At 47.7% G+C, this 13,765-nt stretch overlaps 1 protein-coding gene across 2 annotated transcripts; it reads left to right on the top strand.

The window, feature by feature from the left end:
* The first annotated feature begins 301 nt into the window (after nt 1-301).
* Nucleotides 302-10,270, top strand: LOC138167916 (glutathione S-transferase theta-2-like). Of its 2 annotated transcripts, none has more exons than XM_069096883.1 (6): nt 302-490; nt 5,164-5,251; nt 6,198-6,348; nt 6,531-6,704; nt 8,374-8,583; nt 10,014-10,270. In XM_069096883.1, the coding sequence occupies exons 1-5, from the start codon at nt 379-381 to the stop codon at nt 8,575-8,577; spliced, it is 729 nt and encodes a 242-aa protein (XP_068952984.1). In that variant the 5' UTR covers nt 302-378; the 3' UTR covers nt 8,578-8,583; nt 10,014-10,270. The 2 variants fall into 2 exon arrangements, with proteins under 2 accessions (XP_068952984.1, XP_068952986.1); XM_069096885.1 differs by lacking the exon at nt 10,014-10,270 and adding an exon at nt 9,055-10,003.
* The last annotated feature ends 3,495 nt before the right edge of the window (nt 10,271-13,765 follow it).

Here is a 13,765-nt window from a genome sequence, read left to right as displayed (position 1 = left end):
CCCTTCTCTTTCTGTTTCAGTCTTTTTCTCTGACGTGAACAAAGGCCTCTGCCTCCATTCCCATTACCAGCTGAGGTTAGCAGGAGGGCTGAGGCACCTGGGGAGACAACGGGAGAGGCCAGGCTCCAGAACCCAGCTCTTCACCCTGCACTGCTCAGTGGCCTTTCCCGCACAGTCTCAGGCGCGTGGGGGGAGCTGGGGCGGATGTCATAATACCTCTCCAGGAATGGGTCAGTCCTGTCCAGCCCTCTTTCCCTCCGGACTTTGCATTGGTCCTCCCGGAGGGCGGAGGACTGCCCCTACACGATTTTGGGCGGGGACACTTGGACTTCCTCCTCCTAGATCGCAACAGATCGAATCACAGCACTCTTCCCAACCATGGGTTTGGAACTTTACCTGGATTTACTCTCCCAGCCCTGCCGCGCGGTCTACCTCTTCGCCAAGGTTAATCGCATCCCCTTCGAGGTGAAGACAGTGGAGCTGTTCCGGGGTGAGCGCCCAGGCCGGGCTGCCCCCAATCCCAAATACTGGGCCCCAAACAGTCCTTGTCCCAGCCTTAAACAAAACCTGCCCCCAGTCAGGCTGTGCTCACGCCTAGTCCAGATGATCCCAAACAACCCGAACTCCAGCCCCCACCCCCCAGCCCAGTCCTTGCTCTTCCCCCTTCCCCTTCAGACTGAAAGTGGGGGTGGGAGACGGCCCTAACAGGCGGGGTGGGAGTGGGGTGCTGTAGATGGGCCCCAGGCTCCTTTAGGAAGAGAGGGCAGCTCCTCCCGCCCTGACTCTATTGTAGTACTGGGGGGTGGGGGGCCGGGACCAAAATGGGAACGGAGGCAAGAGCCCCAGATGGCCGTGGTGCTTCCTCCTCCAGCTCCCCAGCATTTGGGGACCTCTCAGCTGGGGTTTGGAGGAGACAGGGACTGCTGTCCCGCCAGTCACTGTGTGACCTGCTTGATGCCGCCTAATGACCGACATAAGCTCACTCACTGGTAGCATTCTTGTCCTCTTCCCCTCTCTTTTTCCCTCTTAGAAGCCCAGGCCGGACCTCAGATCTTGAGCTGGCTGAATTGTCTGACTCGGTGCGCCCACTGTGAGCCTCTTCTTAGCTGGCCAAGGTGTGGAGGCTGCCTGTCCCAGGGCAGCCCGGGCGACCTGGGAGAACTCCTGGGTGTTCTGGGAATGCTCTTTCCCGGGTAGAGAGGCCGGATTAAAACACGAAATAAAACAGACAAAAATAACCCCAACTAGAAAGAAAACAAAACAAGCTGCTCTGCAGCTGTGTCCTCTGGGCTTCCTGGAGTGGCTGGCACTTAGTAGGTGCTTGCTGACTTGACTTAGTAAACGCCCATGAAGCCTCTCCTGCCCCTACCTCTGATGCTCAGTCTTGAAGCATTGCCCCAGGACTTGCAGAGAGAGAGGTTGTGGAACTTCTATGGGTCCATTGGGCCAGTATGTGTCTGAGGACTCCCTGAGCCCAGAGTCTCCTGACTCCAAATCCTCTAGGCACAAGACCAACTAGCTTCCAGTTCTAGTGCTGAGATCAACTGGAAACCTCCAGCTCAAACGAGACAGAAAGGTGCAAAGTCCTTCCTCAGCCACCATCCTGCAGGTTTTACCCTCAGACATCCTCAGTTCCACTGGCTTGCTTTCCTCATCTGGCTCTTTTGGTAACAGTTTTTTTTTTCCTTAAAACTTATGGAAATTAACTCTCTTTCCTCCTCTCTGACTCCCTGTCTCCTTCCCCTTTACTCTTTCTCTCTTCTCTCCTCCTTTTCTCCCTCCACCTTCCCCTTCCTCTCCTGCCTCCCCCTCTCTCCTTCTTTCCTGCCTTCTTCTCCCCCTCTCTTCCTTTTTCCTTCCCTACCCAGCTTATCTAAGCAATAGATAATGTAGACTCCCATCTCTGCAAGGGAAACCACCCCTATTTCCTTGGTCACCCTTAAATCCCATGAGCACATTACACAACTTGCCTTTGGTGGTGTACCACTTCTTTTGAAAATAAGCAATCTGAAGATAATTGGATTAAGTGGGAAAATCAAAACTCTCCAATCTGGCTAACTTGTTGGGGGAAAGACAAAGAGGGAAGGAACAGGAAGCTAAGGGACTGACTGACAGACTGGAGGGAGAAAAGTGGAAAGAAGAGGAAGTGCTCCTGCCTTGGTATTTCTCCTTCATTGTCTAAGAGGACCCATGAGAGGGGGGCAGGAGCCTGAGGGCTTCCCTGGACACTGGCTGGCCTCTAGAGCCTGCTGCTTGGCTCAGTCTAGTCTGCCATGTTCATCAGGCCATCTTCAGTCACCTGATCTATATCTGGCCCTCACTGGCCTGATGGCCCTGGAGGAGAAGGTGAGGCTGGGGACTTTGCACGGCCCTGCCTCACTACACTCCAATTCACATGCAGTCAGGGCATCATCTTCCTGGTCTCATGGTCCTCTTTGAGAAGGAAGGACACGTCACACCCAGGGGTCATATTTCCCATTAGTTAATACAATTTTGCACACATATATTTTTAATCAACTAAGCTCAGAGTACTCAGCCCACTTCATTTAATATTATGAAATGAACTAGAGAAAGTCACCTTTTCCAAATGTAGTAACAAACATTTCTCTCTATTAAATCACTTAGTCTCTCAGGATTTAATCAATCCTGGGCAGCGAGGTGGTACACTGGATAGAGTATTGGCCTTGAACTACATGGAAGAACTGAGTTCAACTTCTGCCTTAGTTACTAGTTTTGTGACCTTGGGCAATCCACTTAACCTTTATCAGGGTCAGTTTCCTCCTTCCAAAAAAAAAAAACAGGAACCGTAATAGTACCAGCCTTACAAAATGAGTTAATGGATTTAAAGCATTTTACAAACCTTATATTAGTGTCATATAGATGCTAAGGGAGACAAAGAAAGGAAATAGACAGTCCCTGCCCTCAAGGAGCTCATAATGTCATGGCAAAGAAAATACATTTTTAAAAAAGCTGGCAAGGGAAGGAGGGCCCCTAGTGTGAAGGCCTGATGAAGTCCAGAGGAGGGTGGAGCTAGGTGGGAAATGATGAGATGGCCACCCTGGGTGCCCTCCTTAAAGAGAAGATCTCCATTAGCCAAGCAGAGGGAGGAAGAGGTCCCTGGAGTGAGCATTCTGAGGAGGTGTGAGTGTCAGGTTTGTTGATATCTGTGAAGAGGAGGAAATTCTGGGAGAGGATGGTGAAGTCCCAAGGATGGTAGCCAGATAGGAGGTGAAGTCATCTCACATGCTAACTCTTCCTCCCAGCTACCTAGCACCTGGAAATATGGCACTTTGTGCTATTGAAGCCTTCATCAAAATCACTGGTAAAAGTGTTGACTGGCCAAGGGCACCTCAGAAGACAACATTGTCTAAGCACCCTTTGAACAGTTTATGATTGCCATTGGGATCTGATCATTCAGCCAGTCTAAGTCTGCCATGATGCTGACCTCTGACAAACACCTCCAGCTAGTCAAACTTGTTTGGCCTACTGCTTCCTTAAAAAAAAAAGTTACCCTGAGGCTCCACCCTCCTGGAATTCTACTTTTCTTTAGCCTTTTAACTGTTTTTTTTAATTTGTGTCATTTCAAAAAATATTTTTTTAAAAATAATACATCTTAAATGTAATAATTTATGGAAATTTGTGTTTTTTTCCATATTGAAATATTGATGATGTAATATTGCATAATGTAAGCATATACTATTGTTACATAAACAAATCATTACACATACATTGTCCTGTCTGTGGATGCTGGACTTACTTGACAGTGTGTTACAAGCTTGCTTGCCAACACTTCCTTGTTAAGACCTGTTGGCAGACTTGACCACTGATCTGTTATAACTTGCATTTTGTGTGTTTATTTTGATAATTAAGTATTCGCTGTGACTAACTCTGTTACACAATAGATGAGATACATGCAAATGTTTTTTTCAAAATTTTCTCATCTTATTTCCTTATGCTTCTACTGAACCCTTATTTTTATTCAGTCCCCTTCCCATTTTTACTTCTACCCTGCTGTGCTGTTCCAGCACTCCCCAGGGGGCAGTATCACCCATTTTGGGAACCTATTCTGGCCTACCTCTCTCCATCTTTCACACTCACATAAAATGAGGCACTTTGTCAGATGACATGCTGTAACCTATAGACACTGGGGCTACTACATTCTCCCATTGACCAGTATACTGACCTCATTCTTCACAAAGTGTGAGTGACCTCTCCTCCACCTCTTTAGATATCTCCCATGTTTCCATTTCTCATGGAATTGTTTCTTTACAGGTTCAGAGATTAATTTCATCGCTGAGAGCTACCCTTTTGTTTGGGGTAACTTTCCTTACAGATTATTGGTTGAAGAGATGTGACCTAAACTCTCACTGAACAATTGAGGATCTGTTCTTCAGAAATTCAGGCAGCACAGGAGACCATGCCAACTTGGCATTGTTTTATCACAAACTCTAGGGAAACTAGGTGGCAGAGTGGATCGAGTGCTGGGCCCGGAGTCAGGAAGACTCATCTTCCTGAGATCAAATCTGGCCTGGGACACTCACTAGCTGTGTGACCCTGAGGAGGTCACTTCACCCCATTTGCCTCTGTTTCCTCACCTATAAAATGGGCTGGAGAAGGAAATGGCAAAGGTGTCTAGTATCTTTGCCAAGAAAATCTGAAAAAGGTCATGGAGGGTCAAGAGGAGACTGAAAATGACTGACCAAGCACAAAACCACAAGCTCATGTGGAATGGCCACCTGCTCCCAGGGTTCCATCATTTCCACTTTAGCAACTCTTTTGGTCAGAATCAGGCAGAGAATAAGAGCCCCTCTTGTTTCTTCTGGAAGGAGGGATTTGGGCCAGGCAGACTGGAAGAGGCCTTCAGGGCTGTGCCTGAGCAGTTGTCCCCACCTTGACCTTGAGCTGGCCACATTCATGACCTTGGCCTTGGGCTCACCCTCTTGGACAAGGCCTTTCACTAGGGGTGAGGAGTCATAGTGACAGCCTTAATGAACTCACCAGCACATCCTGTCCCACACTGAGAACGTGAGAAATCATTGTCTCACCCTTTTTCAAGGATACCCAAGCACTAAGAAGCTGTTGGCAGTTCCCTGAGGGCTACAGCTTACTGGGGAGGGGAGAGGGCTCTTCTTGCCTCACTTGGCTCATCTGCTCTCCTTTTAGGGCAGCACATGACTGATGATTTTGCCAAAGTGAACAGCCTGAAGAGGGTGCCGGCCATGAAAGATGGAGATTTCACCTTGGCAGAAGGGTATTTTTCCAGGCCCTTGACCAAGCTCCACTATAGCCCTCAAACCCTCCCATAGTCACACCCTCATTTTCTTCCCAAATAACCTTTCACTTAGCTATCTCTGAAAGACTTTTGGAGTGAAATGGGAGGTTGTTATTTTTATAAAGTTTAGCTAAATTTTTGAAGTTAGTACAGGGGTGAAAAAGACAGAAGGAGAGAGAGGGAGACAGAGGGATGCACAGAGAGGGAGAGAGGCAGAGGGAGCAGGGAAGAATGGAGGGAGGGAAAGAGAGATAATGGGGTCTTCCAATTTTGAATGGTTTAACAGCCATGATTCAGCCATCAATGGGCCTAATGATATGGACTGTATTGCATCTCACCTTGCCTGCCTAATCTCAGCTTTCTTGGAGAACAGAAAGATGTCCAGGGGCATAAGGAGAGAGAGACAGATGTGTAGGGGAGAAGAGGGGAGCTTTGGGCCCTTGGTTCTAGTCCTGGTTTTGTCCCTAAATTACCATGAAAAGTTGGCCAAGTTTCTTTTTTCTAGGTTTTTGTTTCTTTTTTTTTCCTCCTGATGTAATGCAAGGGCATTTGGCTTCTCCCAAAAACCCTTTTTGGTGCTGACAATGACTGAAAGTCAAGGGCCAAAGTGCTGCTCTGGGAGGGGGGGGGGAGATTGTACAAGCTTGTGTCCTCCACCCTCACCCCTCAGCCAACCCACTGCTACCCACATATAGACACACACACACACACAGAGAAGCACAGGCACAATTTCCTGGAAAGAATTGCACAAGAATAGCTGGATGAGATGGCCAAAGCAAATTCTCTAGCCCTTTGAAGGAAGGATTCCATTTATGAAATGCATGAGGATACTGCCCTGATAAACCTGAGAAGGCCCAAGGGAGAGAATCCTGGGAAGGGGCCAGGGGGAGGGAGTTGACCGAGGCTGCCCTTCCTCCCCCCTCAGTTCAGCCATCCTTCACTACCTGAGTCAGAAATACAAGACCCCAGCTCACTGGTATCCTCCAGACCTGCAGGCCAGGGCCCGGGTTGAAGAATACCTGTCCTGGCATGCTGACGCCATTCGGGGCACGTTTGGCTTACTGCTATGGATTCGGGTAAGACAATGGGCCTGAGCTGAGGGTAAGGGGTTAGGGAGTCCTTACAACCTGGCCTCACCTTTCATCTTACACTAAGTCCCTAAAGCCTTGGGGGGAAGGGAGAGATGGATCCAAGTGTACTTGGGGAAGTGACCTTTTCTGTATAGCTGAGACTGAACCCTCCTCCCCCTCCTTGACAGGTGCTGGGCCCTCTCATTGACATCCACATCCCCAAGGAGAAAGTGGACAGGAACATAGCCTTCATGACACAATCCCTACACCATCTGGAGAAGAAGTTCCTGCGGGACAAGTCCTTCCTCACTGGTGACCAGATCTCCTTTGCTGATCTGATGGCACTGGAGGAGCTGATGCAGGTGTGGGGGACAGACTTGACTCCAGTGACGAAAAAGAATGTTTGGGAATGTGAGGCAGAGAGAATGCAAGGACCAAAGAATAGTATGGTCAGATAAAGGAATCTCTGAGTTCCTGTGTATGGAAGGAGAGGACTTGTGGCTGATGGCCTGGTCAAGGGTCTGACTGTCTCTGTGTGTAGCTGAGGTGCAGGTCATGGAAAATGGGGAGGTGGAGAGCTTGGGAAGTCCGAGTGTGAAAGGAGAGTGCATATGTAGGTAAAAGTGCCCTAGGATGAGGGCATGAGTTGGGATGTGAGGGGAGAGGAAGCCTCCACCCTCAAGGACTTGATGTTTTACTGGAAAGTACAGCATGGATACCGATAAAAAACCAATTCAAGGTCACTTGAGGAAGGGCAGAGTGCTAACCACTGGGGGGAGGAGGTGCTTCAGCTCCAGCTCGGAGCGGGAGCTGAGGATTCCAGAGGTGCTAAAGAGGGAAAAGGCTGCAGGCATGGGAGAGTTGGAGTGTTAGATGTGGACACTGGAAATGGGCTGCCCAGTTCAGACACAAGCCCAGAGGCCAGTTTGTCTGGGACACAGACTCCATGAAAGGTAATGGTGTGAAACCAGACGATGAAGACCAGGGTGACAGATGCTCAAGTCTAATCTCTTTCCATTGTTTTCTTTGGGCAAGGCAATAGGGAACCTTTGAAGAATGTTGAGCAAGAGAGTGCCACAGGCAAGGTTAGCCTGTATTTTAGGAAGATGCTTTGGGAGTTGTGAGGCAGATGGATTAGAAACAGATGAATTCGGCTCCTGTTTTCCAAGTCCCTAGTTTCCCTAGGAAATGAATGAAGTATTTTTGGGGATGTTGGAATTAAAGATTCTTGGCAACTGGCTGGCTAGGAGGTTATGGAGGAGATATCAAGGAAGAAGGGCAGCCTTGGTCAAGTGTGTGTATCAGCAATGCCATATTCACAATGGCTATGGAGATTACAGATATGCTGATATAATTATCCATGACAAAATACATCATGGTTGTCATATAAGGGAATAAGCTGGAAAATTTATTAAGATACCAAAAGACTGAGTCCCAAAACCAGAAAGTAAAGGCCATCAGAGTAGTTATGACATTGGCACAGGTAGATAAAGTAGAAAGCACCCACATTTTCAAGCCTTTAAAACAGAACAGGCTACCTCAGGCAAAGGTCCTCCTCTCCCCACACACAGCAACCACCCAGCGCCCTGGAAGCACGCTCCCAGCAGCTCCGGCCCCTGGCAGTCCTCAGCAGGAGTCCTTAGCAGAAAGTCCTTAGCAGTCCTAACTCTAAAAGGGCTTCGCGCTGCCGCTGCCTCTGCTGCTGCCACCTCCGTCGCCACCACCTCCAGCCACCGCAGGAAGGCTAGCTTGGCTTTCTCTTTCTCTGGCTTTCGCTTTCTCTTGCTCCGCCCCTTCCTGCTACGTCAGCACGTCCAATGGGGCATGGAAGATCTTTAAATCCCATAACCCTTACAGTGTGTAAATCAAGATGATTGTAAGGAAGGTGGAATAGAGATTGGAAAATTTGGATGGAAGGGGTGGTGTTAGTGGGGAGGTTTCCAAGCTCCCCAGTGGTTAGGACACTACCCTTCTTCAAAGGGAGTTAGTGGGGAATTTCGGAAATGCTGAGTTTGAAGTGTTTTCCTGCAGACCTTCTATGCTGGTTTTGATGTCTTCGAGGGCCGGCCCAAGTTGGCAGCTTGGCGTGGCCGGGTGGAGGCCACCTTGGGGGAGAAGCTATGCAAAGAGACCCGGGAAGCCATCCGTAAACTTTGTGCAGAGCCCAAGTCCTTGAAGGACATCCCCTTGGCCATGCAGGAGAGGATGAAGTTATTTCTTTCAAAGATCCCCTAATACGAGGTGAGATGTTGGGCTGTGGGATGAGGGAACCAGGGCCAAGTGAGGGGAAAGTCATCTGGATGTAAAGAGAAGAGAAAGAGAAAGAAAAGTTTCTGGCACCTTGCCTGTTCCCTAGAAATGTAATCTGTGTCTCCAGCGACAGCCTCACAAGCCTGGCTCAAGAAACACCTGGGTCCTCTGACTGCTTCCTGGTTCAGGGTCTGAGCCTGGCTTCCCCTCCTCTCACATCCCATTCTCCTGCCCATTGAGGACTGGCCAGCTCCTCTGTGGGCCCCACCCTCCAGGTATTCCCAGCCTGTAGCACCTGCGAACCCTTCTAGGACAGAGCCTGTAAGCTCCTACGTCCTTAGACAGCCTGGGACCTTCTCAGAAGCTGATGGGCAGAGGGAAGAACCAGGGCCCAGCCCCTCCCCAGTCAGTGGGGACTAAAGTGAATAAAGTCCTGATAACCAGGATCTGCTTCTCTTCTAGAATTCCTCCCTAGGTCAGAATGCTCAGAAGGAATGAGCCCCAGCGATGAAAAGCACAGTGCAGACAGACGCAGCCTTGGCTATCACCTCCATCATCAATTCATAACCAGCATCCACACACCTCCATGCCTGCATTTGTGCACACTAGCATACATCTGGATGCCTTAAATAATTCCTGCCTTACATACAGTGACAAATTCCCATCCACACAGAGGGAGAGATCAGTGAACCAATCAACAATGTTTTAGGAAAAAGATTTCAGTTGTCTGGAATCCTCAGCCTGGGTCTGGGAATGTATAGGTTTAATAGAAACAAATGTAAAATCGAATGACAAAAAACAAAGTCCACCAAAGGACTTGTATTGTTGGCAATTCAAAGAGAAGAGGTCCTAGGACTTTATAATGCACTAAGAGCTCCAAAGGGCTCACTGGTGACTGAGACACTCCTGGAGGAGGGGGGAGGGGGCTGGTTTTGGAGGCCAAAGGAGCCCAGAGCCCATCTGATCTAATGTAAGCCAAACTAGAATACTCTCTCAGTCATGCCAAAGGGATGTTCATCCAATTTCAAATTCTGGATGCCAAGTGGGGGGTGGAGGAGGACTCATTCCCTTTGGACACAGCCTATCCAGAGATTCAGATAGCTCTAAGAGCCAGGTGATTTTTCATTATGTTGATCCCAAACCTGACTCTTTGTAGTGTCTCCCCATCGCTCTTTGCACTGCCCTGTGAAGCCAAGGAGAACACGTCTAGTTGCTTTTCCACATGCCAGAACCTCAAATATCTGAAGATGGATTATTCAGGAATAATTCCACATTATTCGCACACACTATGATCTGGAGAAAATGGGCATGCCAGACTCTAATTCCATTCTGATCCAGCTAAGGGCTGTTCTAATATTTTCCCAGACATTTCCACACAATGCTGTCTCTAATCCTGTTATCCACCTTTCTCTTCATTCCAGATCCTGGACCCTGGTTCTGGGACCCCAGACCCTGACAGATGAACTCTCTCCAGTGCTGCACTCCCCTCCCCAACTACATGCCCCTGTGCTCCACCCCCTCCCCATGGCCTAGCTCCCTTTATGTTGTCACCTCCCCCCCCCCTTTAGAATGTAAGCTCTTTGATAGGTGGGATGGTCTTGTTGGCTTGTCTTTGTACTCCAAGCATTGAGCAGAGTGCCTGATGTGTAGCAAGAACTGAGTAAATGTTTTTTCATTCCCTTGTTTATTCATCTGCTCATTAATTCCTGCCTCTCTTTGTCGTTTATAGAAATGCACAGTCTCATTGATTAATTAATCAGCTCTCAGTCTCGATTCCAGTTTAGGATCAAACCAGAGAAACATCTTTCCCCGTTAGCCTTTTCCATTCTCTGCCCATCAAACCAGCTGGTCACAGAGACTTAAATAAGCAGCGATGTCCAGGCTTCACAGTTTACTATTAATCATCTGTAAGGTGAGGAGAGCAGAAACACCTGCTTCCCAGTGCTGTTGATAAAAGCCAAGAGGAGCTAACACTCGTGGGGCGCTCACTAAGTTCCAGGCATTGTGCTCAACATTTTATAATTATTATCTCATTGTCCTCAATAACAGCTCTGTGAAGGAGTCGCTATTGTTATCTGCATTTTATGGTTTAGGAGCCTGATGTGAAGTGACTTGCCCAGGGTCACACAGTAAGTCAGTCTCAGGGGCTGGATTTGAACTCAGGTCTTCCTGACTCCAGATCCAGTGCTCCTGGAATAGTGATTGGGTTCTGGAAGAGTAGACACACTCCTTCCAGGAACAATGCCAGAGTTGATTTGATGATGGCTCTAGAGCCAGGGGGAGGGCATGCCTTGAAGAAAGTCAGATGTTGAGAAGCTGGCCAAGGAGTAGTTTGTGACTTCCTTGCCATAGTGGACCAGGCGAGGCTTTCACCAAGCAGAACAACACAGGTGCCCAAGCTCTAGAGAAAAAGGCCATGATTCCTGAGTGGCAGTGAAGAGGAAGAAGTGTGCCCACCGCTTTTCCTGGTCCCCAGCAGAGTGATAGGTCTCAGCATCACGCTACACTGGGGGGCACCTCTGGGCCATTTCCCTAACCCAAAGCACATTGCAGGGCTGGGTCCCAGGAGGCAGTTGACTGTTTCTCCCCTCATGGTTTTGGGGGTGACTTTAAGGGACTAGGTTTTTAATATTTTTGCTTATGAGCCCCCACTAGTGTGCTTCCCATTGAAAATCAGCCAGACTTCCACTAACTTTTGGAAAAGGATTTAGTACAGAAGTATATGAAGAATACTGAAATCTACCCCCACCCCCCAAGAGTCTACCCCACTCTACCGCAAGAACACCCAGCAACGTGGGCTCTAACTGCTGCATACAGTGATGGTGACGTGTAGTGTGGACAGCGCACATGGCAAAGGGCTAACTCGAAGCTTCTGCTTATTAAAAGTCTCCTTTTAAGACCATAAGGGATAGCTAGGTGATGCTGTGGATAGAGCACCAGGCCTAGATCTGTCCTCAGACACTATCTGTGTGACCCTGGCCAAGTCACATAACCTGTTTTCCTCAGTTTCCTCATCTGTAAAAAGAGCTGGAAATGGAAATGGTGAAATGAGAGGAAATGGCAAACCACTCCAATGTCTGTGCCAAGAAAACCCCAAATGAGGTCCTGAAGAGTCATGCACAATTGGTCAACAACAAACTTAAGACTATAGCCAGTATCCTTCTCTGGTGAGAGGAAATCGCAGTTGCACATTTTTCCTGCATTGGGTGGCCCTTTCTCTGTGTCTGTCTGCGTCAGTGTTCTCAGTGTTTCCTTATTGATGTTGAAATGGACAAATACAATGGACAGGACAGCAAAGCCAATTATATAATTTGATAGGAGTGTTTACTAACTGCGGTGACTGCCTCCCCAGTAGGGAAGACAGCATTGAGTCTCCTGAAAGATGCATTTATATGGAGTTAGATGTTGCTAATCAACAAAATGTGGTTCCAAGGGGGGGGGGGTAATGCCATTAATGCCATTTCTAGTGAAGCTTTGATTACCTAGCAAAGCCCTGGGTACAAACATAAACAGAGCTGAATCTGGGGCATGTTTCTAGCAACACAGGTGAAACGTTCCCTCACTTTTATGGCCTGTCAGGTGGTTTCCAGGGACCCTGGTAGGGTCCCCTTCTATCAGGTTTAGGGGGCTTTAGTGTATAATTTCTGGTGGGCACTTCACTCCGCCCTTTTTTTGTTCATAGTTGGAACTTGGACTCAACTGAGTCCAGGGGGCTGTTCTCTTGCACTAGGGCTGTGGTACCCACTGCTGCCAATCCTGCCATACCAAGGCCAACTAGGATAGGGACTAAAATGGGGGCTGCAAGAAAAAAGGTGTTCCTGCATACAAGCAGTCAGAAGTTAAGCTCAGGTCCGAGGCTACCAGAGTGCTGCCCGAGTCTGCAGGGGTGATGGTAATGGGTGAAACAGTGGACCATCTGCTGTTCAATCTCCACCAGGAGGTAACAAGGCCCCAGGGTCCCTTCCTGTGACATAAAACCTGATTTCCCAAGGTGTCCCAGTTTTCCAATCCTGTTTGGTCCAATCCAAAACTCTGATGACAACTGGGTTACATGATTTAAGGGTATTACAATAAAATGAAATGTGGTGACCCAATCAGCAATGGTTACACAATTCCAATTAGCACAGTGATATTTCCTGGTCCCCCCACAATTGGGAGACCCATCCTTAGGGCAGACATATGACTGGGTTGACCAAAGGCTGCTTTTCTGCTCCACAAGCAGCACCATCGGCTCCCAGAATACATGCCTTTGTAGAGAAACAACATAAATCTGGGGCTGAGCAGGGCACAGAGATCAAAGGAGAGGGTGGGCCTGCCATAAATCACATTTTTTGAAATTAGAGTTCCATCAATTGTTTTAGTAAGAGTACAAGAGTACAAGGTGGGAGCATAGGAGTTGGAACCAGCCAGAGGCAGGAATGCCAGGAACAGGAGCGTCAGGACTGTCTCTTAATCTTCAGTTGTAAATCACCAGCTGGCTCTGTTACCCACAGGTCTGGTGGGTCGGGAGGAGCCATCACCTTGATGTATGAGGGGTGGATCCAGGCTTTTCTTCTGTCCACCTTAACAGTGGAGTGGTCTGGCATACTGCTCAGACTTCGTCCTGGATGTTTCTGAGAGTTTGGAGGGACTTGAGAAGTAAATCATTAACAATCATACATAACAGCATTCGTCACCCAAAATACAATAGAAGGTGGCGTGAGAAAAATTTCAGAAAGGGGAATGAATTTTACACATATACATTCAGTTACAAATATTAACACTTGTTTAGATGATGGAATAACTACAAATTCAGATTTAAAAAGCAAGTTCTTTTCTGCTTTACAATTTGTTGCATCAATTCAGCAAGAAATATGTCTTGCAAATGGAGATTTTAGTGGGTCTCTTAAAATCACACTAGAGATTTTAAAAATTTCTTCTAGAGGTATTTTCCTTCTTCAAAACAGTTTCAAGATTTATAAATGATCACTAAACTTCTGTGAAGGAAGTTAATTGAAAACTTTTAAATGATCTTGAGCAATTTGCATAACTTTCTGTACATGTTTTAATTCTAGATGAAAAATAATATTAGCTTTTCCAATAAGCTAACATAAAAGAGTTCATATCTTTTACTGATTACTTGCTCTGAGCATAGGGACCTGTTATAGAAGGAAAAAGCAGGGACATGTGACAT

Source organism: Petaurus breviceps, unplaced genomic scaffold (assembly GCF_028583685.1).
Source record: "Petaurus breviceps papuanus isolate PSGF00001 unplaced genomic scaffold, PetGlider_PUasm1.0 328, whole genome shotgun sequence".
NCBI lineage: Eukaryota > Metazoa > Chordata > Mammalia > Diprotodontia > Petauridae > Petaurus > Petaurus breviceps.
The sequence above is the reverse complement of the archived record's forward strand: the minus strand, read 5'-3'. Positions and strand labels throughout refer to the sequence as shown.

Coding starts and splice junctions, on each gene's coding strand:
- LOC138167916 (XM_069096883.1), top strand. CDS start 379: ATGGGTTTGGAACTTTACCTGGATTTACTCTCCCAGCCCTGCCGCGCG. Junction 5,252..6,197: donor GATTTCACCTTGGCAGAAGG/GTATTTTTCCAG, acceptor CTCCCCCCTCAG/TTCAGCCATCCTTCACTACC. Junction 6,349..6,530: donor GCTTACTGCTATGGATTCGG/GTAAGACAATGG, acceptor CCTCCTTGACAG/GTGCTGGGCCCTCTCATTGA.